At 41.9% G+C, this 26,223-nt stretch overlaps 1 protein-coding gene across 1 annotated transcript in view; it reads right to left on the bottom strand.

The window, feature by feature from the left end:
* The window catches only part of Mei1 (meiotic double-stranded break formation protein 1), a 79,101-nt gene that overhangs the window by 15,616 nt on the left and 37,262 nt on the right, over positions 1-26,223 (bottom strand). The window contains exons 12-21 of the mRNA XM_026405912.2: positions 25,882-25,996; positions 24,804-24,886; positions 23,909-24,050; positions 22,636-22,747; positions 18,293-18,353; positions 17,469-17,566; positions 14,071-14,239; positions 12,717-12,864; positions 8,682-8,957; positions 598-763 (exon numbers count right to left, since the gene is read on the bottom strand). Coding sequence (XP_026261697.2) covers positions 598-763; positions 8,682-8,957; positions 12,717-12,864; positions 14,071-14,239; positions 17,469-17,566; positions 18,293-18,353; positions 22,636-22,747; positions 23,909-24,050; positions 24,804-24,886; positions 25,882-25,996 — 1,370 coding nt within the window. The remainder of the gene's footprint in view (positions 1-597; positions 764-8,681; positions 8,958-12,716; positions 12,865-14,070; positions 14,240-17,468; positions 17,567-18,292; positions 18,354-22,635; positions 22,748-23,908; positions 24,051-24,803; positions 24,887-25,881; positions 25,997-26,223) is intronic.

Below are 26,223 nucleotides of genomic sequence, written 5' to 3' on the forward strand. Positions count from 1 at the left end.
TCTACCACTAAATCCCAGTCCTCAGTCAGGACTGCACCAAATACATCATGAATCTTCTCCCACTTTGTCTTGATGGCTCAGAAATTTGGTTAAAAATATATAGTCTCTCTAAAAATAGGAAAGACAAACCCATCCCAATTTTCAGTATCTTTATAATGTACCAAAAATTGAGCTTCCTTGACTCCAGGGGTCCCATTCCAGACTTGGAAACTATCCTGGATCTTACTGGGAGTTTCCAACATATCACAGATCCAACTCCTTCCCAGGGCACAGCTGGCTTCCATCCTCTCCCAGATTTCTCTCTTCTTTCCACTGGGTGCTCCCATTATTGAGACAAACAGCTCTGAGCACATGCTGTGAAGGGTAGGGACATTCATGCACACATCAAACACACCCACTCATGTTACACACACACACACACACACACACACACACACACACACACACTAAACCTAGAACATTATGTCACACTGGCCTGACTTTTCTTTTGCAGCAATAACCCTGATTCTCTCTTCTAAACACACCTCACCAAGACTGAGCTGCCCATTCCTGGCTGGCTTTCAGGTTAAAACATACCCAAGGCACCTAAAGACTGACCTCCTGATGGGGAGGCCCCATGCTCCACCAACAGGTGTTGCAGGATGAGCAAGAAGTGGCCTCGGATAAGACCGTCCACTTGGACATCTTCATTCCTCCTCAGGAAGGTCCTCAGGATCATCAGTACCTTGCGGGCTGTGTCCACTGGGCTGGAATAGACGAGGTCCTGAGCAGGAGAGAAGGAAGCCAGAGTTTAGAGGGCATCATGACCAGGGACAGGTGGACAGTGAAGAAAAGAAGAGCCAGGAGAGTATCCAGGATGACAGTGTCACCAAAGCTGGGCTAACTCTTACTCAGTGCCTATTTTGTACCAAAAGCTCAACTGGGTGCACTGACACTTCACACCATCCTGAAAACAGATCCATCCTATTAAGACCATCCCAAACAGGAGCCAATGGAGGCTCACAGAGATTACATGATTTGCCCAAGATCACTAAGTGGCTCAAAGGATATGAATGTAGGTCTCCTGACTCCAAGCCCAACTTTCTGCTTTCCAGGATGCTTCCCTCCTGCAATGGAAGTATTAGGGTCAGGAAGACTTTGTTCTCAGGACAGAGAATCTGAGAGTGCCTTAAAGGAGAAGGGAGGGAGATGGGATGGAGATGTCACACCAGCGAAAGGATGGGCTGAGACAGATTCAGGGCACAGGAAGGAAAGTGGGGACCAAGTCAGGCCCCTTCTCTGCCGTGGCATCTGCCCATCCCTGCCCCAAGCTGTAAGGCCTTGAGTTCAGAAGATGAGAAAGGACACTGGTTTTTGTTTTGTTTTCAGAGTTATTTTATTGAGCGTATGTTAAAGTGTACAACCAGTCAGAAGCTGCACCAGTAACTGTTCTACTGATAGCTCCTGGCACCTACCAGCCCAAAGGAGTCAATTCCTTTGGACAGGCTAACATGCCAGGATAGTTAGGACTGGGTTCTATGATTCCAAGGTCACACACAGACTTCCTCTATGGAGAGGACAATTCCTAACACACAGAGACACGGCTACAGGGCACCTTGCCAGACAAACACTGATGTGCTGACCCCTGGGCAGGCAAGGAAGGGTGGGAACAAAGGGCATCTGTGTTTGGGTCTTCACAAACCTCACAGATGCTGAAGAAACAACTATAATATTAAGAGTAGCTGCTCAGTTAGGGCCTAATAGTGTCAGGTGCTGAGCTGTGTTTATATAGTAGCCATATGTTTGTTTGTACATTATGTCCTCACAATAGTTAGGTGTCATGCCAATTTTTCAAATTAGGCAACTGGGGAAGATTAATTAGTTTGCCTATCAAGAAAGTAGTAGAGTTGTAAATTCCACTACACAGTAAATTAATGAAGGGAAGGGATGAGATCTGCTTAAACTTTGTTGATTTGTAGGGACACAGAAAACATCTTAGGAAAGAAATCACAAAATGGGAGAAAATCTAGATAATTTCATCTAATTATTTTACTTTATAAGTCTGGGGGAGAGCTGGGTAGCCCAAGGTCATGGTGCCCAAGGCCAAACCAGTTTCCTGGTACCTATCACAAGCCATCCGTGCTCCACTGCCACAGAACTGGGCCCTCAAAAATCAGAGTTAATGAGCTGGACATAGTGGTGTACACCTGTAATTCCAGAGACTCTAGAGGCTGAGGCAGGAGGATTGCAAGTTTGGGGCTATCCTCAGCAACTCAGTGAGACCCTCAGCAACTCAATGAGACCCTGTCTCAAAATAAAAAATAAAAAGGGCTGGAAATGAAGAAATCTGAGTTAATGAATTTTTTTTAACAAGATCTCCCTTGTTCTTGGATAGGCAGAATTAATATTGTCAAGATAACCATACTACCAAAAGTACTATACAGTTTTAATGCAATTCCAATCAAAATCCCAATGAAATTCCTCATAGAAATAGAAAAAGCAGAATTAAATTCATCTGGAAAAATAAGAGACCCAGAATAGCTAAAGCAATCCTTAGCAAGAAGAGTGAAACAGGTTGCATCACTCACTATACCAGACCTAAACTATACTACAGAGCAATAGTAACAAAAACAGCATGGTATTGGCACCAAAACAGACTTGTAGACCAGAATAGAGGAGACAGAGACAAACCCACATAAATACAGTTATTTATATTACACAAAAGCATCAAAAACATATTGGAGAAAAGATAGCCTCTTCAACAAATGGTACTAGGAAAACTGGAAAATCATATGCACCAAAATGAAATTAAGCCCCTATCTCTCACCATGCACAAAAATCAACTCAAAGTGGATCAAGGACCTAGGAATTAAACCAGAGACCCTGTGCTTAATAGAAGATAAAGTAGGCCCAAATCTTCATCATGTCAGATTAGGCCCTGATTTCCTTAATAAGACTCCTATAGAGCAAGAATTAAAATCAAGAATCAATAAATGGGATGGATTCAAACTACAAAGCTTCTTCTCAAGGAAAGAAACAATCAGTGAAGTGAACAGAGAGCCTACAGAATGGGAGCAATTTTAATCACACGTATATCAGATAGAGCAGTAATCTCTAGGACATATAAAGAACCCCAAAATCTTAACACCCAGGTTGGGATTGTAGCTCAGTGGTAGAGCACTTGCCTAGCATGTGTGATGCACTGGGTTCGATTCTCAGCACTACATACAAATAAATAAAATAAAGGTCCATCAACAACTAAAAAATATTTTTAAAAAATCTTGACACCAAAAATGAATAAATAACCCAATTAATAAATGGGCCAAGGACCTGAACAGATACGTCTCAGAAGATGATATATAATCAACAAATATATGAAAAAATTTTCAACATCTCTAGCAATTAGAGAAATGCAAATCAAAACCACTCTAATATTTCATCTCACTCCAGTCAGTATGACAGCTATTAAGAATACAAACAACAATAAATGTTGGAGAGGATGTGGGGAAAAAGGCACACTCATACATTGCTGGTGGAAATGCAAATTGGTGCAGCCAATATGGAAAGCAGTATGGAGATCCTTGGAAATCTGGGAATGGAATTTCCATACTGCTTTCCATATTGGCTGCACCTTTGACCCAGCTATCCCACTCCTTAGTCTATAAACAAAGGACTTAAAAACAGCATACTACAGGGACACAGCCACATCAATGTTTATAGCAGCATAACTGACAATAGCTAAATTGTGGAACCAACCTAGATACATTTCAGTAGATGAATGGATAAAGAAAATGTGGTATATATACACAATGGAATATTACTCAGCATTAAAAAGGAATAAAATCATGGCATTTGCAGGTAAATGGATGGAGTTGGAGAATATAATGCTAAGTGAAGTAAGCCAATATTAGGAGGCTGATTCATAATGGGGGTGGGTGGGGGGCAGCATGGAAGGATAGACGAACTTTAGATAGGGTTAAGGGGTGGGAGGGGCAGGGAGGGGGCATGGGGGTAGAAAAGACAGTGGAATGAGATGGACATCATTATTCTAAGTACTTGTATGAAAATATGCATGGTGTGACACTACTTTGTATACAACTAGAGACATGCAAAATTGTGCTCTATTTGTGTAATATGAATTGAATTGCATTCTGCTGTCATATATAACAAATTAGAATAAATAAAATAAAAACATTTTAGTTGTAGATGAACACAATACCTTTATTTTATTTATTTATATGGTGCTGAGGATGGAACCCAGTGCCCCACACATGTGAGACAAGCACTCTACCACTGAGCCACAACCCCAGCCCTGAGTTAATAAATTTTAAAGGTCCAAAAGGAAAGGGGCTACTTGGTTCTTGGTGGCCATAGTGAATGCTAGGAGATGTGTACCCCACCATACCACATAGGTCTGTGGGAAGGTGCTGGGCATAACCATGGCCCACTGTGCAGTCTTTGCTACCCACAGCTATCCAGAACTTTCTTAAGACTGGACCTACCAGGGTGAGTTGGCCAAGCAGGAAAAACACATAGTTTCTGTGACATCATTGTTTTTCACATCTAAACAACCTACATGAAGGACCACCCATTGATAACAGTGGCAATTAGCAGCTTTGTTTTCAGCTGTTAATTACCCATCTCAGAAACAGAAATTGGTACTAACACATATTTTTAGACTCTTTTCCCCTCCTGTGGCTATGAACTGGGGAGAAATGGTATGAATTATATATTTGGAATAGTCAACAGAGTTGTTCCTTACTGTTCTTTTTTACCACTGATATTTCTAGGATCTAATTTAGTGAAAAGTCATCAGCTTTGGGCTCCAGTCACTACCATGACCCTTATTAGCTATACAGGCATTTCAATTAGCCTTTCTAAGATGAACATTCTTCATTTGGCTCAGAGTCAGAGTCAATGAATAGCAAATGATGGCCTACTGCATACAGTAGACAATAAATGTTCCTACAGACCACCTCCTTCATCCTCATGTTATTTCCATTTTAGGTGGAGAAAACTGAAGCCCAGAGAAGCCTCTGTCTTCATGATCAGTTTAGCTCTCCTTGTCACAGTCGGCTTAATGTATTGGAAAGAACATTAGATAAGGAGAAAAATCCGGGTTTTAATCCTAATTTTTTTTCCAATATTGGGGATTAAATCCATAAGAGCTCTTCCACTGAGCTACATCCCCAGGCTGACCTAGAACTTGCAATCCTCTGCCTCAGCCTTCTGAGTGGCTGGGATTACAGGCATGATCCATGGAAAATCTCTCTAAACCTATTTCTTCATCTGTTTAAAAAGAAATATATTTATATATATATAATATATATTTATATTTATATATTTATACACACATATTATTATCTCTCAGAGGTTCAGAATTCTTTTGGGGGAATAGGGGGAGAGACTTTGATCTGTCCAGATACAATTCAGTAGGTCAGTAAATATTTATAAGCGGGCTGGGGTTGTGGCTCGGTGGTAGAGCGCTTGCCTAGCATGCGTGAGGCACTGGGTTTGATCCTCAGCACCACATAAAAACAAAATAAAGATATTGTGTTCACCTAAAAAATAAAAAATAAATATTAAAAAAATATTTATAAGCACTTATTATGTGCAAGGAACTGACCTTGAATATGTCATCTGGCAAAGAAAACCTAAAACCTTAGCTCTGTCCACTGATTCTCTCCCTCAAGTCCCATCTTGTCCTCCTCCCCTATGCACTAGAGTTCTTATTTTTAACCTATTCCTTCCAAGGAAGAATATGGTCTAAAGTATGAATACAGCAACTATCAAGTTAAAATATGTGTGACTACACAAGGAACAGATCTCAGGGAAGGGAGGCTGAGACTTTAGTCTGAGTGGGGAATGTGTGGGAGTGTGTGTGTGTATGTGTGTGTGTGTGTGTGTGTGAGAGAGAGAGAGAGAGAGAGAGAGAGAGAGAGAGAGAGAGAGACAGAGAGAGAGAGACAGAGAGAGAATATAGACAGATACAGGTAACTAAGGATGTAGAGTAATAACATGAAAGTGTTATTGCCACCAAAATCACTCCACTGAAGAAAATCTTGTTTGTTAATGACAAGAGCATCAAAGGACCCCAACTTTTCTCTATCAGGGTTGTGTGATCTCCTTGGACTGGGATGCTGAGTGTGTAAAATGGTATTGAGGGCAGTGGCTCTAAATTGAGTGTTTCCTACACTGGCATCCTATAATCAGTCTGGGACCTGTAACTAGCAATCTCTGACTAAATACAAGTGTAAAATGTACAATAATTTAATTTTTAAAAATTATGTGAATTACAGACTGGGTGTGATTCTGCACTATTCCAGAGTCTGAGGCAGGAGGATGGCAAGTTAGAGGCCAACGTAAGCAATTTAGTGAGATCCTTCTCAAAATAAAAACTAAAAAGGGCTGGGACCAGGTGTGGTGATGCACTCCTGTCATCCAAGCAACTTGGAAGACTGAAGCAAGAGGACTGCAAGTTCAAGGCCAGCCTCAGGAACTTAAACCTATCTCAAAATTCAAATTTACAAAGTCTGGGGATGTAGCTCAGTGATAGAGCAACCCTAGGTTCAGTCTCCAGTATTGCAAAATGAAAAAAAAATTTCTTCCCACATTTTTATTGGTGCATTATAGTTGTATGTAATTACAGGATTTATTGTTACATGTTTGCACATGCACACAATATAACAATATAGTTTGGCCAATATCATTCCCCAGCACTTTTCCCTTTCTCCCCTCCTCCCACCACCTGGTCCTGGTCCCTCCTTTCCTTTACTGATCTCTGAGTTTTTTTTAAATATTTTTAGTTATAGATGAACACAATGTGTTTATTTTGCTTATTTTTTGTGTGGTGCTAAGCAAGTGCTGTACCACTAAGCTACAACTCCAGCCCGCCTCTGGTGACTTTGATGAGATCCCTACCCTTACCACCACCTTTCTTTTCCTTTTTCCTCTCTAGCTTCCACATATGAGAGAAAACACATGAGCCTTGATTTTCTTCTGAGTTTGGTTTATTTTGCTTAATATAACGGTCTTAAGTTCTACCTATTTGCCTGAAAATTACAAAATTTCATTCTTCTTTATGGCTGAATAAAACTCCATTGTGGGGCTAGGGTTGTAGCTCAGTGGTAGCGCTCTTGCCTTGCATGCATGGGAGACTGGGTTCGATCTTCAGCACCACATAAATAAATAAAATAAAGGTATTGTGTCCACCTACAACTTTTAAAAATTTTTTTAAAAACCCTCCATTGTGTGTGTGTGTGTGTGTGTGTATTCTTTTTCCATTCATCCATTGATGGACACCTATTGTGAATCATGCTGCTATAAACGTGGGCATATATGTATCACTATAGTATGACAGCTTTAATTCTTTAGAATAAATACTTAGGATTGGTATAGCTGAGTCATAAGGTGGTTTCATGCCTAGTCTTTTGAGGAACCTCCATATTGATTTCCACAGTGATTGCACTAATTTATAATCCTACCAACAATGTAAAAATGTTCCTTTTTCTTAACTTCCTTTCCAGCATTCATTATTATGTATTCTTGATGACTGCCATTCTGACTGGTGTGAGACAAATTTTTTTAAATATTTATTTTTTAGTTGTAGTTGCACACAATACCTTTATTTTATTTATTTATTTTTATGTGGTGCTGAGAATTGAACCTAGGGCCTCGCACGTGCTAGGCGAGCACTCTACCTCTGAGCCACAACCTCAGCCAGAGACGAAATATTAATGTAGAAAAAAAAAACATTTTTTTTTTTAGTTGGGTGCAGTGGCACATGCCTATAATCTCAATCATTCAGGGAGCTAAGGCAGGAGGATTGCAAGTTTGAGGCAAGGCTCAGCAACTTAGCAAGACCCTTTCTCAAAAAATAAAAAGAGTTGGCAAAGTTGGCCAGTGGTAAAATGCTCCTGGATTCAATCCCCATTACCCAACTCCTCCATAATAGAAAGGGCTGGGGGCTGGGGATATATCCCAATGGTAGAGCACCCCTGGGTTCAATCTTCAGTGCTGAGGGAGGGAATGTATAATTCACACATATACACTACAGCAGTTATTTCTATAAAATTATTCTCACTAATTCTTTTTGAATGTGTTCTCTTGAGTGGAAGGAAAAAAGGGTGGAACTAAAGCCATTATGTTAGGAATTACACACAATAAGCAATTTGCCTTATCTAAAACTGATATACCTGATAGGAATTACAGTAATATCTTTCATCATAAAAACATAATGGGGGTTCTGACAATTCTAGGTATGCCCAAGTGTGTTACACATGTCATATTATCATATGAGTTGAAATACAGAAAAAAAGAGACCAACTCTGCAATCAGACATCTTTATCTACATGCCCTAAGGGTCTCCTTTGACATTAAACCCTTATCAAAATCTGCTTGAGAGGACACAGAAGTGAAGGAAATGGTGACTGAGATCCACTTTTTATAGTTTTATCCCCTGAGAAGTAGAGAGTAACACACCTCTCAATGTGTAGATTTCCATCAAACTTAGGAAAGGGTATAGATTTATAGACTCCAGGTACCTATAAGCACAAAGAGCCTCCCACTCACATACAGACAATGAAAAGTCCAGAAGTGGGCAGAAACAGCCAGTAAACCAGCTCCCAGAGATCGAAGTCCACCATTTCTGAATGCAGAAATGAGTGAGTTCAATGGGTTCAACCCCAGTATCTATTACCCACCAGCAAAATGAGCAGGATGCTGGGGCTGCTTCTGAGCATCTGGAATAGGGCTGCTAAGCTGGCAGGAAGGGTGGGCAGCCCAGCAGAAGGAACATCATCCAGTTCCTCACAGCTGCTCTCTTCCCAGAAGAACCAAAGTTCCAGGATGCGGTGCCCAAATCTACTCATCAGCTCTGGATACAAAAGGAAGAACCGGAGCAGAAGGTGGTGGTGGGTGTAGACCAGGTGCAAGTCTGAGATTCCCTCCAAGAATTTTCTGATTGCACTGACCACAGCCTGGAGGCAAAAGAAAGAAAGGAGGTAAATACACCTTTCAGAGGACCTAAGACTGCAACATAGCCAAAAACAAGACTGGGTAAAATGTAGAGGCATCTCAGTATTGCAGCAGATCTTTACTGAATCATCCAAGGCACTCTGGGGAGAAAACCCCACAGTGCTTACCAGTGGTTCTCAACTATTACCTTATAACAGGAGTTCTCATGATATGTCTTCTGAGGACACAACATCACTTTTATGGCATTCTTGCCCAAAGTGCACAACCTAAATCTAAAAAATGAAGACACATCACAAAAATCCAAACCAAGTCTTATGAAATGACTGTTCTTTACAGTGTGTGTGTGTGTGTGTGTGTGTGTGTGTGTGTGTTTGGTTTTTCGTTTGTTTGTTTTTGTGCTGGAGATTGAACTCAGGGGCACTCTATGGATCTACATCCCCAGACCTTTTTATTAAGACAAGACAGGGCTTCCCTAAGCTGCTGAGGGTCTTGCTAAGGCTGGCCTAGAACTTGAGCTTCTCCTGCCTCAGTCTCTTGAGTTGCTGGAATTACAAATGCACAGCCTGTTTTGTACTCAAAAAATGACAAGGTTGTGCACTATTCTAAGATTAAAGAGGAGACATGAAAACCAAACACAATGTGTAATTCCACACTGAATCTTGGACTAGGGAAAAAATAGGTATAAAGAACATTATTGGAACTGGGGATGTGGCTCAAGTGGTAGTGCGCTCGCCTAGCATGCATGAGGCACTGGGTTCGATTCTTAGCACCACATAAAAACAAAATAAAGATATTGTGTCCACCTAAAACTAAAAAGTAATTTTTTTTAAAAAAAGAACATTATTGGGAGTTGGGATTGCAGCTCAACAGTAGAGCGCTCGCCTAGCATGTGTGAAGCATTGGGTTAGATCCTCAGCACCACATATAAATGAATAAAATAAAGGTATTATGTCCACTTACAATTAAAAAAATATTTTTTTAAAAAATAACATTATTGATATAGTGAAATTTGGGGACTGGGTACGTAGCTCAGTAGGTTTGATCCCCAGCACCAAAAAAAAAAAAAAAAAAAAAGAAATTTGGCTATTGACTACAAATTATCTAATAACATTATATCCATTGTTAAGTTTCCTGATTTTGATCACTATACTGTGATTAAAAAAGAAAGTGTTTGTTCTTAGGAAATACATATTAAAGTATTTAATGGATAAAAGAGCATATCTAAAAATCATCTGAAAATTATTTTCAAATGGTTCAGAAAAAAAGAAGGTGGGGATGAGATTGGAGAAAAATAAAGAAAATAAAATGAGGCAAAATTGTGAAAACTGGTGAATCTGAGTAATGAACATTCTTTGAACCATTCTTGCAACATTTTTTTTTTCAGTACTAGGTATGATCCCAAGTGCTTACCACTTAGTCACTTCCCCAGCCCTTTTTATTTTATTTTGAGACAAGATTTTGCTAAATTGCCCAGGCAGGTCTTAAACTTGTGATCCTTCTGCCTCAGCTTCTTTTTTTAAAATATTTTTTTTAGTTGTACTTGGACATGAAACCTTTATTTTTATTTACTCTTATGTGGTGCTAGGCGAGCGCTCTACCGCTGAGCTACAACCCCAGACCCCTGCCTCAGCTTCATGAGTTACAGGGATTACAGGTGTTACCACCACTTGCAACTTGTGTGAAATTTTATCAAAACAAAATCAAGGAGCTGAGGTTGTAGCTCAGTGGCAGAGTACTTGTCTATCATGCATGAGGCGCTAGGTTCGATCCTCAGCACCACATAAAAATAAACGAATAAAATAAAGGCATTCTGCCCATCTACAAAATAAAAAAAAAATTAAATCAATTTTAGCTGGGAGCAGTGACACACGCCTATAATCCCAGCTACCTGGGAAGCTGAGACAGGAGGATTATAAATTGGAGTCCTGCCTGAACAACTTAGCAAGATCCTGTCTCCCAATTAAAAAAAATAAAATAAAAAGGGCTGAGGATTAGCTTAGTGGTAGAGCAAGCTTTAAGTTCAACCCCAGTATCTATCTATCTCTATCTCTCTCTCTCTCTCTCTCTCTCTCTCTCTCTCTCTCTCTCTCTCTCTCTTTTTCTGTTTTACGTGCATGTGCACACACAAGTCATCAAGGGTGGGTACCTCCTTGAGAATGTTCCCACTGGCCAAAGATAGGACAAATTATATCTCAAAAGGATAGTAACTACATCTGATTAAAATACATCAAATATTTTAAATTCTCAAGTGTACAGTGATTCTAAAACACTTTTTAGTATCACTTTTTAAAATTTTTAAAAAATATTTATTTTTTAGTTGTAGTTGGACACAAGACCTTTACTTTTTTTTATTTTTATGTGGTGTTGAGGATTGAACCCAGGGCCTCACATATGCTAGGCGAGTGAGGTTTACCACTGAGCCACAATCCCAGCCCCTTAATATCACTTTTTTTTTTTTTAAAGAGAGAGTGAGAGAGAGGAGAGAGAGACAGAGAGAGAGAGAGAGAATTTTTTAAATATTTATTTTTCAGTTCTCGGCGGACACAACATCTTTGTTGGTATGTGGTGCTGAGGATCGAACCCGGGTCGCACGCATACCAGGCAAGCGCGCTACTGCTTAAGCCACATCCCCAGCCCCTTAATATCACTTTTTAGTACCACTTTTTAAAATTATTTTTGGAAGATATTAAGCAACCAACTCAGTTCTTTTAAACTGGCAATTAAAGGGAAAGTATATGAACCAAGAGTGTCGCTCAGTGGTAGAGTATGTGCTTAACTTGAGTGAAACCCTGGTTTGGTCCCAGCACCAGAAAAAAATTAAAAATTTTTTTAAACACAGAAGAATCAAGCATTAAATCTATGCTTCCTATATAATCTACCCCTCAGGATATCTAAATAGTTGATGAAAGGAAAAACTTTTTTGTTCAAGTATTCCAATTAAAAAATGAAGAAAGAATGACAGAATATTTTCATTATCATTTGGCAATCCCTAGAAGCAATTGGTCCAAACAATGATCACCAGTGGCTGCTAGCATCACATACAGAGGCAACAGAATATTGTATGCCCAAGTGTGCTGCTTTTGAAAGCCATGCTCTTCACTCCAACTTAGTGCTTCCATTCAATTAAACCAGGTCTGCTTACACTACATTTCCCCCAACAAATGTAATCAGAGGCAAAATTAACAGTCAATGAAGGAAGCATATTCTTAGGCTGAGACTGACTGAAAGGCCTATGGTCAAGGAATAGAAATAATCTTCTATGAAATAAGTGATAGATTCAGTGAGGAAATAGATACAGTCACCATTAAAGTGATCCAGAATCTGCTTGATTAATAATGATCAACAATCCATCTTGTTTAATTAACTATTTCCAGAAGGAGGTACAATACCTTGCAGCTTTCCTCTTGCACAAACCAGAGGTGGTACAAAGGAAAGAGACTTGGATATCAGTCAGTCAAGTCTGAGGTGGAGTCCTGGCTCCCCCATGACTTAACTGTGTGCCCTAGAGAAAATTACATTCACTTTCCTCTCTATTTTCTTATCTATAAAATGGAAACAATCATCTCCACCTCCCAAGACTGTGAAAGAATTAGATAACTTACATAGGCTCTGTAAGCGCCTATGTAGTGACATCTAACATCCCACTCTCTCCTTCTATGCCACCCCTGGTCTACACACGTATCATCGTGGTCTCCCAAGGAATCTTTGAGTAAAGAGGAGGAGGAGGAGGAGAAGGAGAACCCAGGCATTCCGATCCATACCTCATCTAGTGCACTGTCCTTGTCCTGGCAGATTGCAATCAGATAAATGGAGGCTCTGAAGACCACTGGAGGCGGGTGCTCACCCTGGTCTTGCAGAGACAGGAGGAAGCCTTGCAGAGCCACAAATAATTCTGCCTCTGAAACAAACCTGTTGACCAAGGAGAATCTGAGTGAGAAAGGCAGAGACCCAGACCAGTGGATCTCCTGTCCTCCCTGACTGCATCCTCCCACAGCCCACTGTCCTGCCCTAGCATGCCCACAGCTGAACAAAACTGCACAAACAGTATGCGGCATGCACTTTCAAAGCACTGTCACACACATACATCACATATGGTCCTATGCCTTGGCAAGGCTGTGTTAGGGGCCATAGATTCCTTATTCACACTTGGAAGGTTATGTGCCTTCCTGTTAAAGAGAAGGGTGCTACTTCTGAGATTCAGGAGGCCCCCCCTTTGGTAGGCTGCCAACTTCTCTCTTCTTATATTTATCATTAAACAGTGGTGTGTTCAAAGGGCTGCTTTCTGTAGTGGGTGGGGAGGGGTGTAGGCTTATGCATACAAGGCAGATGGTGAGGGGAGAAGGAGGGTAACGTTTTGTTTTGTTTTGAGAAAGGATCTTGCTACATTGCAGGTCTCATACTCTTGGAATCAAGTGATCTCCTGTCTCAGTCTCCCAAGTGCTGGGACTACAAGCATATGCTTCAGTGCCTGGCTTTGACAAGGGCTTTACTTTGGAGGAACAGAAATGTCTTAAAATGACATGGGGTAGTGATTGTACAACACTGTGAGTATATTATATGCCACTGATTGTTCCCCTTGAAATGGTAATTTTATATTGTATAAGTTTCACTTGGATAAATTATCGTCTTAAAAGCTTAATACTAGTCACTGGATTTTTAAAATTTGATAAATTGAAAAGTAATTCTTTTTTTAATTGTAGATGGACACAATACCTATATTTTATTTATTTATTTTTATGTGGTGCTGAGGATCAGGCCTAGGGCCTCCCACATGTTAGGCAAGCACTCTACCACTGAGCTACAACAGCAGGTCCAAATAGTAATTCAGTAAACCTTTGCAATTTTTTTCTGTGCATAAATAACACCCTCAAGGGCACCAAAGAGCATACATGAACATTCTAAGCCTTTATCTCTCAGCACCGTGTCTACTGACGGGTCTTAACCCCTTTTAAGATATAAGCCTCTCAGGAATACAACCAATTTCTCACTATCCCTGTGTTTCAGTGACCAGCCCCAAGCTTAAAGAGGATACCTTTGCAAATATTTATTGAACTGAACTGGGCTGAAGACAAGAGTCCCAGGACCCACTACCAGCCACCAGCCCTGAGCACTGACCTGTCCTCATGGATGTAGGCCAGGTAGAAGAGGAGCAGGATGCAGTACTGTCTCTGGCGAGCAGTTCCCTCCACATACTGGCGATCAGATAGGAAGGCAACACTCTCAGGGCTCCTGCTGCTTATCTGGGGCAACCCATGCTGCAAGAGCTCAGACACTGCAGAGAGTTCTGCAAGGGAACAGGCAAGGGAAGGCCACACAGGGAACACAGGAGAATGGATAATGGGTACATGATAAATACTACATGCAGAATATTGCAGAGGACAGTAAGCATACATGTGGTACAGAAGATATTACAGGTTTCTCTTCTTTTATACAGTTTTAAACCTGCAGAAGAGACTAAAGTTAACATGTGGAAGGTCATGGATACATCTCAAAAATACTACATGGGTTCATTCATTCATTTGACATACATTCATTAAGCAGCTATTACAGACAAAACTGTGAAACCTAGACCCTATCTCCAGGAGCTCGTAAAAAGAGACAGTTAATTGCAGGACAAGTGGTCAGTGCTGTATGTCAGTGTGGAGGAGGCAGAGCTTCAGACCACCTAGTGTGAGCAAGGTAAGCTCAAAGAGGAGGGAACTATGGACGATGAACAGAAAACAGGCAAAGAAGAGAGAAGAGAATCCAAGAGAGAGGAGGCAAGGTGTTTGGAGGCTTGTACACATGAGAGGACACATTTTGTTTCCCCTGCAGTATGAATGGACAGTAAGTGAGGAAATGAGGGTGTCAGGAGCTATGGAATTATGCAATACAATTTGGGGGGGCAGGATACCAGGGATTGAACACCTGGGCACTTAATCACTGAGCCAAATACCCAACCCTTTCTATTTTTTACTTGAGACAGGGTCTCACTGAGTTGCTTAGGGCCTCACTAAATTGTGGAGACTGGCCTTGAACTTGCAATCCTCCTGCCTTAGCCACCCAAACCACTAGGATTATAGGCATGCGTCAACACACCAGGTTTATATGATATAATTCACAGCTAGATTGTGAAAGACCTTGAATGTTGCTTAAAGAATTCATATTTTATGCCATGCTTGTAATCCCTGCTATATAGGAAGCTGAGACAATCTTCCTGCCTGGGTAGATGAAATTGCAGGCATATACCATAGTGCCCAGCACAGATTTCTGGATTTCTTATAAACTCTGCTACATAAAACAAAGGACATTTTAATAGAAAAGAGCCTCAGAACTTAAAAATTTGAATTGAGTCAACTTTATGAAAAATTCATTCTATCATCCTTATTTTTCACATTTTACCTGCTCCACAGACTGATGTGTGGGGATTGCAGTGGAAGGCTAGGAGAGTTAAGATGCTAAAGCTTGGTGTTCAGATAGATCCTTTGAGCATCAAATAGAGACGGGTTGGAAGATGAGAGCCTGGAAGCAGGAACCCACATTGGAGGTAAACTCAAAGAATTCTTCCTGCCAAGGTAGCAGACCCATGCATGGCCAAATCCTGGGCAAGTGGAGGGTGAGAACAAGAAACGTTTCACAGCAATTTGGTAGCAGAGCCAGATCAGGCCTCCTAATTCCAAGTTCAGTGCTTTTGTTCACCAAAACAAACCATGATTAATATGCTAATAATGAGGGCTGGGGTTGTGGCTCAGTGGTAGAATGCTCACCTAGCATGCATGAGGCACTGGGTTCTATGCTTAGCACCACATAAATGTAAAGATATTGTGTCCACCTAAAACTAAAAAATAAATTTAAAATTATGCTAATAATTAAATGCACGTGCATCCACCTGCCCTTTCTCCTGATACACATAAGAAAGAAGTAGTCTGCATGCATGTGAGGCCTGCTGCTCTTCCTGGCACTCTGGAATCTGAGATGTGTGTGCAGAGGGCAGATGTGAGGGGCTCCTCCTGTTTTGAGAAGCCAGGGAGATGTCAGCAGCTGTGGGGTTGGCTGTGGCAAGCACATGAGATCTTTGTAATGTGCTGCCAACATGTCTCAGGCTACCATAGCAGAGGCAAGGTGCTTTTCTCTCTGCAGGTCAGACCACCCCTGAACAGACAGCCTGTTAGACACTGCCATGAGGAGTGGCAGGTATAGTGTGGAAGGCAGGAGCCAAGCATATTGGAAGTAATAGAAATGCTCTCCTGGGCTCCTGCCTCTCTCATCACAGTATCTGAGAAAGACAGAATAGAAAGGGAGATTTGAAGGGTATTTAATGACCCAGAGTCTGCATAAATGTAGAAAGAGGAAATATGGCTGGGCACAGAGGCCATAACCCCAACTACTTGGGAGGCGAAGGCAGGAGTATCACAAGTTTGAGGCCAGCAACTCAGCAAGACCCTGTCTATTTTACTTTAAATAAAAGGGCTGGGAAATACAGTTGGAGGATACATAGCTGGGATAGGGTTGGGGTAGAGCACTTTCCTACCACATGTGAGTCCCTGAGTTCCATTCACAGGATTGCCAAAAAAGAAAAGATAAAGAAGAAAAAAGGTGAAAAAAAAAAAAAGGATAGCATCAAGTCTAACCCACAAAGAAGATATACAATTTGAGTGAATGAATAAAACAATGATTAAATTATTTTATGTTATACCAAGTGAGAAGTCTGGGATAGAGGAATTCCACAGGCAGAGTAAATATATTGCAATCATAACTGTATCCACAGTTGTACCTAGGCCTCTCCAGGCATGTGGCAGAAGCTCAGTGAATGTTCAAAACTCCAGACCTCAGGCCTGCACCACTTGTTACTGTGCCTGGATTCTGCATGGCTCTCCTGGACTTCACTCAGACCCCTGCTCAATGTCACGTCTTCACAGAGACTTACTATCTAATGTGTGCTTCTTTCCCTACTCCATCACCATCTACCCCTTTGCCCACTTATGTTTCTTTCATAGCTCCTTATTATGCATCCCTGATGTTGTATCTGTTTGTGTACTGCCTGCCTCCCTCACTCCAGGGGAGCAGAACTTCCTCTCCCTGGTTCTTTTATCAGAACTTGGAGTAGAATCTGGCATACAACAGATGCTCAAGAAATATTTCGTGAATGAATGAACACAGAAATAGAACAGGCTGTACATGCTATAGGAAAGGCTAGATTCTGGGGGTGAACAAGCGGAGAATAAGGGGACAGGTGTGGAGATGCTGCAGAGATGGCTGGGAGGGAGAAATGGGACTTGATGATCTTTAGGGTCCTTTTCAATCTTTAGAACCTAAGGTTGCAGGGTCTTTGATTCTATTTCTTTCTGATTCATTATTTTACCCCCCTACGAATCAGCCTATAATTCCTTTATTCCATAATTCCATGGTTCCTCTGGGCAGCTCTAAGCCAGGAGATCTTATTACTGTACTGACACACTATGCAGCCAAACAGCAAGACATCCAGACTGCCAGACTGCCACAGACCTCTTGTGGGTTCAACCCCAGCATCTCACCTTCTTGGGAAAGTGATCTGGTCTTCTCTGGAGCTGATAGGAGATTGAGGCACATGCAATAAAGGAAACTGGAACACACCTGGTTCAGGGCTGAGTGACTTGGAGAAGAAAAAAGGACAAGAAATGGCATGTCTTATTTGGCTACTATTTCCTTGAGCCAGGAAAGGACTGGGAATACTAGAAAAAGAGGAAACTATTGAAGCTAAGAATAGGTAACCAAGGAATACTGCAAACTTGCAAACTTTTTACTTTGAATGCAGATGGATCTCTCCTGAATGATGGGTGATCTATTCAGAGACATGGAAGGGGAGTTAATCAGGGCGCATAGTCATGTTGCAGGCTAGGCAGTAACAAGTTAGTGTTCCCAGTAAATGCATGAAAGGGAAGGTTCTACAGAAGGCTGCTCTAGAAACCTAATAAGATAGATCTCAAGGCAATGGCCTTTCCTTTAAACAAGGGAGTTTTCCCTCTGGAATTGCTGGGCTGGTAGCAACTGGAACTTGATGGATACTGATGTCCTTGCCCTCTGAAGGCCTCAGTATCCCCCATTTGAATGACAGGTTAGACAAATGGTCTCTGAGAACTCTTCCAGTTTGACATACAGGTGCCCATCCACTAGTATCTGGTAAGGAAAGAGTGCCTTACCAGACAAGATGAAATACAACTTGCAGAAGCACCTACAACTCATACACCCATTGCTGAGCAATGCTAACACTCTCAATGCCACCAGGGTCCCATGACTAAAACACCAGCTAGAAACTTCTACTCATCCAGTCAAGGACGATGGCCCCCTGCCATTAAATTTTGTGTGGGACTATACATACCTTGAACCACTGCAGAACCTGGCTTTGAGCTCCAGGGTCAGTCGTATGAAGGATGAGGCAGCTTAGAAGTGGGAAGAAAGCAGAGAGCTGTTTAAACCAGGCTCATTACATAGATTCCTAAGTCTGGGTGGTGTCAAAGAGCACTGGTTCAGAGTCACAGAGGCCAGGTTCAAAATATGCTCTGCCACTTTCTAGTAAGATGACTCTGGAAAAGTTATTTATCTTCTCTGAGACTCCATTTGACATCTATGCCTCACAGGTTGTGTAAAGCTAAGGTAAATGAACAAGTATAACAAATGCTTGGCTCAGAGTAAGTGTTGAATAAAGGTTTGTTCCCTTCCTTTCTGAATTATCTTCCACCACAATCTGGAAAGGCCTTAGGAATTACACATCTGCTCCTCTATCTTTTCTCCCATTTTGTAGGAAACATCCAGTTTCAGATTTGGGAAGAACAGGAGTCATTGCTTTTCCTTTATCTCTGAATTGCCTGTGAGAAGGGGACTGATCCTCAGACTAGAGGTCTGACAGCAGCTTCTGCCTCAGCTGGTAACTCTGGCCCAGGCCCCTCCACTGCCTGGCTCTTCCCAGTCTACCTACTAAGGCTATCTGTCAATACTGACCTCTGTCTTCTCTTCTTTACTATCTTACCTGATCCCTACCCCTGTAAACATAGAAGTCTCCACAAGAAGACATCAGAAGCTCCCACTTCATCAGCTTCAGGGTTGAGCTCATCTGTATTTTAAACTGAGGCTAAAGCACCTGGGCAGGGGATCAACCCCTTAGGATTTTACAGCAACTTTCTAGATGAAAGCTTAACCTTAACACCCAGGGAGCAGGTGTCCAGTTTGCCTTCTGGAAGGGCTCTTCTTGGGCCAGTCTCTTGAGGACCCACAGTTTCTTCACCCCCCTACTTTAGGTCTCTGACCCTTGTCTTGTCCAGCAGTACCTATCTCCCTTTTCACCCTTGCCGGGTGGGCATCTGATCCAGTTCTACCTGGCCTTGTGCTGTATAGATTTCCCTGTAGCTCTCACAGCTTTTCACTACATACCCTGCTCCCTACCACTGTCCCCCAGAGATCCACACTTTAGCAACCTGTCCAGTATCCCAAGACGAGATCCTACTGAATCTTGGAAGTGTGGAGACAGAAACAATGTTAGAAGGAAAGAAAAGTAATATATGTCAGCTGTCACAATGACTGAGGGGTACAATTGTTCAGGAAATCTGTGTACATTAAATCACCTTTTTTTCTGGTACTGGGGATTGAACCTGGGGTTCTTTACCATTGAGCTACATCCCCAGACCTTCCTACTTCAGCCTTCCAAGTAGCTGGGATTACAGGTGTGCACCACTGTAAGTTAAATCTTTTAGTTATTATTATACCAAGTTCTAGCTGAAGATGTTGGAGGCAAGAAAATTAATTTGTTCCATGACAATAAGCAAGAATTCTGGGCTGGGGTTGTAGCTCAGTGGTAGAGTGCTTGCCTAGCAGGTATGAGGCACTAGGTTCCATCCTCAGCACCACATAAAAATAAATAAATAAAATAATGATATTGTGTCCATCTAAAAAAATATATTTTAAAAAAGCAAGAATTCCAGCTCAAAAGCTAACACAGTCTTCCTACTGCTCTTCCTATCAACAGTTAATCAGAGTGTTTCCAATCTTGAGAAGTAGAAAAAGTCTTTCCTAACTCCATGTTCCCCTCCATCACACCCCCACCGCCCATCAAACTTATTAAAACAGCTGTCCACCTTGTCTCTGCTGCCTCACTTAGCACTCATTCTTCAACCCACTGCAGTTTGGCTTCCACCTTAACCCCTCTAAGAAACTGTTCCAACTAAGGAGGCTGAGAGATTCCATGATGCCAAATCCAAAGGATGTTTTTCAAACCTTATCTTACTTGACCTGTGGAAAGCATCTGACACTCAGGACTATTCCTTGATCCACAAAACCCTCTTCACTTGGTTTCCCTAATGTCATCTTTTTTTTTTTTTTTTTAATTTTCTGGCTTCCTTCCTACTCTGCAATTGCTCCATCCTGGTGTTTTTTGGAATCTCCTCCTCATCCTGATCACCAGATGCTGCTCTTGATTTTATCTTGACCCCTCTTTTCTCAGTGTGCACATTCAGCCCTAAGGAGTCTCACCTGCTCCCCACTACAGGGCCATCCCCACTGGAACAGAGTTCTATCTTGTTCACTGCTACAGTCTCAGCCCTAGGACAGTGTCTTGCATGTAGTTAGCACCCAATAAATATTTGCTGAATGAATGAAAGCCTGGATTCTAAAAACATCTATAAAACCAGATCACTTCCCTGCCTTTAATATACAGTTGCCCACATCTCCACAGGAACATCTCACAGGTATCTCACACATGCCCTGAACCAAACTGAGCATGGGCTCTCCTGCATCCCCAAATCAGATGCTCATCCAGGTGTAGTGGCACACACCTGTAATTCCAGCAATTTGGAAGGCTGAGGCAGGAGGATTCAAGGCCAGCCTCAGCAATTTAGCAAGGCCCTAAGAAACTTAGTGAGACCCTATCTCAAAAAAAAAAAAAAAAAAAAAAAAGAGCTTGGGATGTAGCTCAGTGGCAAAGACTCCCTGGGTTCAATCCCCAGTACCAAATAAATAAATCAGATCCTCCTCCAGTGAGCCAGCTCTCAATAAAACACTACCATCTGCATGGGTGAGGCCTAGGGTTCAATCTCTAGAACCAGAAAAGAAACAACAAACAAAAAGCCACTCTCTCCAGGAGATGACACCTGGCTGTTCCCTCTCCCTGTGCCTGACATCCAACTACTCCAATTACTCCAACTATTCCATCCCCCAACACTACCTCAGTTGCTGCCGCCAACTTGTTAATGCAAGAGGCTGAGCCCTGCCTCCCACTTCACAACTTGCAGTCCACTGCCATGCACACAGTGCTGCTAGGAGAGGATTCTTCTAAAACAAAAATCTAAGCATGTCCTTCCCCTTCTTTAAGACTTAACAAAGAATAAAGTCTAAATTCCTCACATGGCCAAGGAGGCCCTGTGTGAGTAAGCCCAGGTACCTCTCTCTGGTAGACCTGTCACATTTTCCACAGCATGCTTTGTGACAAAATAGAAAAGAAGATATGAAATGGTGATGTTAAGAGACAGATATAGGGACGAGATTAAGGAAGCAGATTTTAGAGACATATTCCCTGAGTTTGAAACCTAGGCATGCCACTTACAGTATGACCTTGGGCAAGTAACTAACCTCTCTGAGATTCCATTTGTTCATCAGAATGGGGATAATGCACAATTCCTAGAGTTCTTCTGAAGACTAAATGAATCAATTAAGTGTAAAGCACTTAAAATAGTATGTCATATACAGTAAGAACTTAAATGCTGATTATTACTATCTATTAGTTATTAATGACTAGTTCTTAATTATTACTACTGTTTTCTTCCCTCCTTCTGTGTTTGGTCATCCCCCTTTCCATTCTCACCATTGCTAACACTTTTTTTTTGTTGTTGTTGTTGTTGTTGTTACTGGGGATTAAACCCAGGGAAGGTCAACCACTGAGCTACATCCCAAACCCTTTTTATTGTATTTTGAAACAGGGTCTCAGGGACTTATCATTAAGTTGCCCAGACCAGTTTTAAATTTGCAATCCTCCTGCCTCAGCCTCCCAAGTAGCTGGGATTACAGACCTGTGCCACTATGCCAAACTCACTGCTACCACTTTCTAGAAAGAATAAAGGAGACTGTGATTCTTGAGCTTATTCTGCAAACTGAGGAATTTCCAGGTAAAAACTGGTGAAACAGGAAAGGGAGGTCTATACTTGAGAAAGAAATATGACTAGTAAGAGAAGGAAACAAAAGGACCTAAGAAAGGCTAGAGAAGGCTGAAGGAATCAAAAGCCACTTGGCTCAATTTTAGGAAGGACTATCAGTGGTTGACTCAATAGAAGCTTTTGCAGAGTGCTACTGTTCCCCTCAAAGGCATTTGGAAGTATGTAGGGATCTCTTATAGTTGTCACAATAGGGGTGCTCTGGCATTTAGTGATTAGGAGTCAGACAAATGCTGTGTGAGGTCCCAGGGATATGGAGTCTGACAGGAAGGGAGAAGGGCATGTATGGTGGACACTAAGCCTCCTAGACTTCAGCAGAGAGAAGGGTCAATAAATTGGAGAGCTGCCTTTCATGGCTTTTGATTGCTGCATGCTATTTGCTCTCAATCAACACTGGACAGAGAAGGAATACATAGATACTGACAAATACGTAAACGTCCATCACATAGCGTATGCTCTGACTACTCTGAGCAGCTACCTATACTGCCTCCCTCCCTCCCAACTTCCCCATGGGCCTGCTGCCTACCAAGCTTCTTGGAGAACTTTTTCTTCATGTGGGGAACGATGATAAAGAGGCTGTGCAGAATCGAGAGGAAAACTTCCATCAAGGCTGGGTGGGTAGCCTGCTCCAGGTGCCTCTGAAAGGACCAGAAGGAAGAATAAAGCCTACCAGTCCTGAGCCTCTGAAGAAGGAAAAGCATCTGCAAAAATGTATATCAAATCTAGTAACAGTAGCCTAATCCCTTTCATCTGAAGGACACAAGAAAAATTAGAAGTCCTGGATCTGCCACTTTAAAGGTGGTGCCAGATACTTCACCTTAAGGGAGCTTCTCTCTGTTCACAAAAGAGTAAGATGAAACTAACAAAAGACCTACCTCCCAAAAATGAACAAAACGTAACATGTAGAAAGCGGTCTCTAAACCACAGAGAGGCATTCATGTTTCTATTACTATAATAAAAAATAATAGCAATAATATTATAGTTTACAAACTACCTTCACACCATCATTCATGTGATCCTTGAACAGAGTCATGAGGCAGCCTGACATGCAGCTCTGGATTAAGAGCAAAGAAACTTGGGTTCTAGTGCAAGCTCTATACAGAGCTGCCCCTGTGTCCCTGGGTCAGTCACCTCCTCCCCTCTCTGAGCATCAGTTCCCTATGTGTGAACAGCTCAGGCTTCAGAGGCATTGTTCTTATACACATTATTCCTTTAGTTTTAAAACCAAATTTAAAAAATATTATTATAAAAGTAATAAGTGCTCTTTAAAGAAAATGTATAAAATACAGAAAAGTAGGAAGCAGGAATAACATAATAATACTATGATCAACTTCTAGGTCCAGCTCTATATTTCTCAAATCTAGGCAAAGGCAGAATAGATGAGGAAACTGACTTGAATTGCCCTGGTCTTGCTGTTAATGCACTACTATTATCTGTCAGGAACACAGCAGATGGGGTAGGGGGCGGTTACTGCTCAAAGTTTTCTTCAAGAAAAAGAAGCTCTCTCCCACAGAGTCAGGGGTGCCTCTTTGTTGCCACCTACCGTTCCCAGTAGGTGTCTAGCAGTGTCTAGCAGTGCCTGCCTTTTTCTGACAGGGATTTCACATGCTCACCAGATGCCCAAGCCTCCAACAGGAGAGGACTCCAGGTGACCTCAATCAATAGCTCTGACTCTTACTCTTCCTATCATCTCAATCTCAAGTCAGCTCCAAATGAAGCTCTGCAAGACCAGGTCTGGCTTGCCCTCACATTCTTCTGTTTCCCAAGCTTTGTGCTGCCTGTGGCTCAGGGGAACCCACCATCACCATGGGGATACACAGGGAGTCGCAGGCACTGAGAAGAAATTCTGAGAAGTCCTCCAAGGTGTCTTCCTTCTCGGCACTGGGAGCTGTGAAGGGATTCTCTTGGGCAATAGGCTCTCCCTGGAATTCCACAGCCAACCTAGGAAATCAATATATGAGCATGTCCACTACCATAAGGGTTAGAAGTACCTTCCTGGCAGATGGCTGGACTCAGGATCCAGGGAAACTACCCCAACACCAGATCTAGGGAAAATTTAAGAGCTCTCATTGAGAACTATGTTCTTGATTACCTCCAGCTTCCATCTGCCCATCACACATGACTCTTCTACCCCACTATGTATACCTCCCTGAGCATCCCATGCTATGCATATCTCTTTGCCTTTTCCTGTGTTACTCTCTGTGTTCCTAAAATACCTTCCCTGCAAATTCCACTTATATACCAAAGCTGCCTCTTCCCCCAGAAACTGTGAGCCCCTTGCAGGCAGGAGTCATTCTGATTAATGCTTCTACCCTCTCTAGCTGGCATCAGGCCTGGCACAGCAGATACAAGCAACATCTATTGATGTAAACTGGAATCAATGAATAGCTACAGTGCTAGGCCAGTCATAGGAGCAAGAAAGGTGAATGAGACACAATCTCATGGCATAGTAACAAAGGCTTCACCAGGAAGGAAATCTTGAAGCATTCTAAGAAACTTCCTATCCCAACTATCTGTCCTCAGACCTCCTCAACACACCCCAACCCCAGCCCCAGCCCCAGCCAGTCTTCTCAGCATGCAGCAGAGTATCAGAAATCAAGTGTTTCTAGAACTTCATCCTTTGTCTGAACCCCTCCCACCTCTCCCCACCCGCTACCCCTGTACTATTGCCTCAGACCACAGAGGGCTCCTCACCTGCAGGCATTTCTAAATCCCTCCAGAGTGCTCAGGAGGAACTTTCCCCTTCGAAGAATGGCCTTCTCTGAGTCTCTACTGCCCTGATGTGAGAAGAGAGGAACCTATGTGTCAGGTACCTACTGTGGCCTAGTGTATGCTTGCATGGCCACAGACCTCCTCTATTTATACTGCATTCACATACATACATTCACAAAGTTAGGTCTATGTCTGCCATTCACATACACCTAACTTTCCATGGGATCTTGGTCTTATCCTCACAAATCTACTCTGTTAGAGTAGCTCTTTGAAAACAGGGTTCAAAACACAGGATAACAAAACAAAGAACAAAAAAAAAAAACAACAGCCAGGTGCAGTAGCACATGCCTATAATCCCAGCTACTTGGAAGGCTAAGGCTAAAAGATCCCAAATTCAAGGCTAGCCTGGGCCACTGAGTGAAACCCTCTCTTAAAATAAAAAGTGCTGGGAACATAGCCAGTTGCAAAGCACCCCTGGGTCCAATTCCCAGTATCAAAAGAAAAAAAAAAAAAAGCCAACAATTATAACACAATGAACATGGGTCAGATTGTAAAATTCTACCCTTAAATAATTTTCTGAGCATGTTTCCATACATGCTTGGAAGATATAAAGCAACAAAATAGGTTTGGATACAAACACCCTGGGATTTACTAAGCAGATTCAGGTACTTGTTAAATTTTGGACGCTTGTGGCTTCAGGAGTTTGATTTATAAAAATGGAGATATTAGGGGCTGGGATTGTGGCTCAATGGCAGCGTACTTGCCTGGCATGTGTGAGACACTGGGTTCAATTCTCAGCACCACATATAAACAAATAAATAAAGATCTATCAACATCTAAAAAATAAATAAATAAAGGGTTTTTTAAAAAAATGAAGATAGTAACACTTAAGTCTCATAGTACTGGAGTTAGGAAAAAAAATAACATCTCATTGTAGGTGTATGCACATGAGAAAAAAACTATAAAATAGCATACCAAGATAAGGCAATGTACTAATTATCTTTCTAAGAATACATTAGAGCAGAAGCTTGAGAAGAAGCAGGCTGCAGTTTGCACTGACCAAGGACCTCCTGTTCAGTGGGGTCTGGGAAAACTCCGAGCATCGACTCAGCATGGCTTCCAACAAGGCCCGCAGGGCCCGGTACTGCACAGGTGGAGCACTCTGATGGTCCTTTCTGCATCCAGAGAGACAAAATCAGGCTCAGGAGGAGGTAAGAAACTCCCAAGATCACTTCAGGCTCTCCAGCAAAAGAAGACAGTGTAGTGGCTCAGAACATGGGTTCTTATCTGATAAAAATCCTTGCTCTAATCCTTCTGTAACTGCATGACAAAGGTGAACAGTACCGTACTCATAGAAAGATTCTGAGGATCAAATTAGCTAACATAAGTCACACACTTAACC

Source organism: Urocitellus parryii, chromosome 5 (assembly GCF_045843805.1).
Source record: "Urocitellus parryii isolate mUroPar1 chromosome 5, mUroPar1.hap1, whole genome shotgun sequence".
Classification (NCBI taxonomy): Eukaryota; Metazoa; Chordata; class Mammalia; order Rodentia; family Sciuridae; genus Urocitellus; species Urocitellus parryii.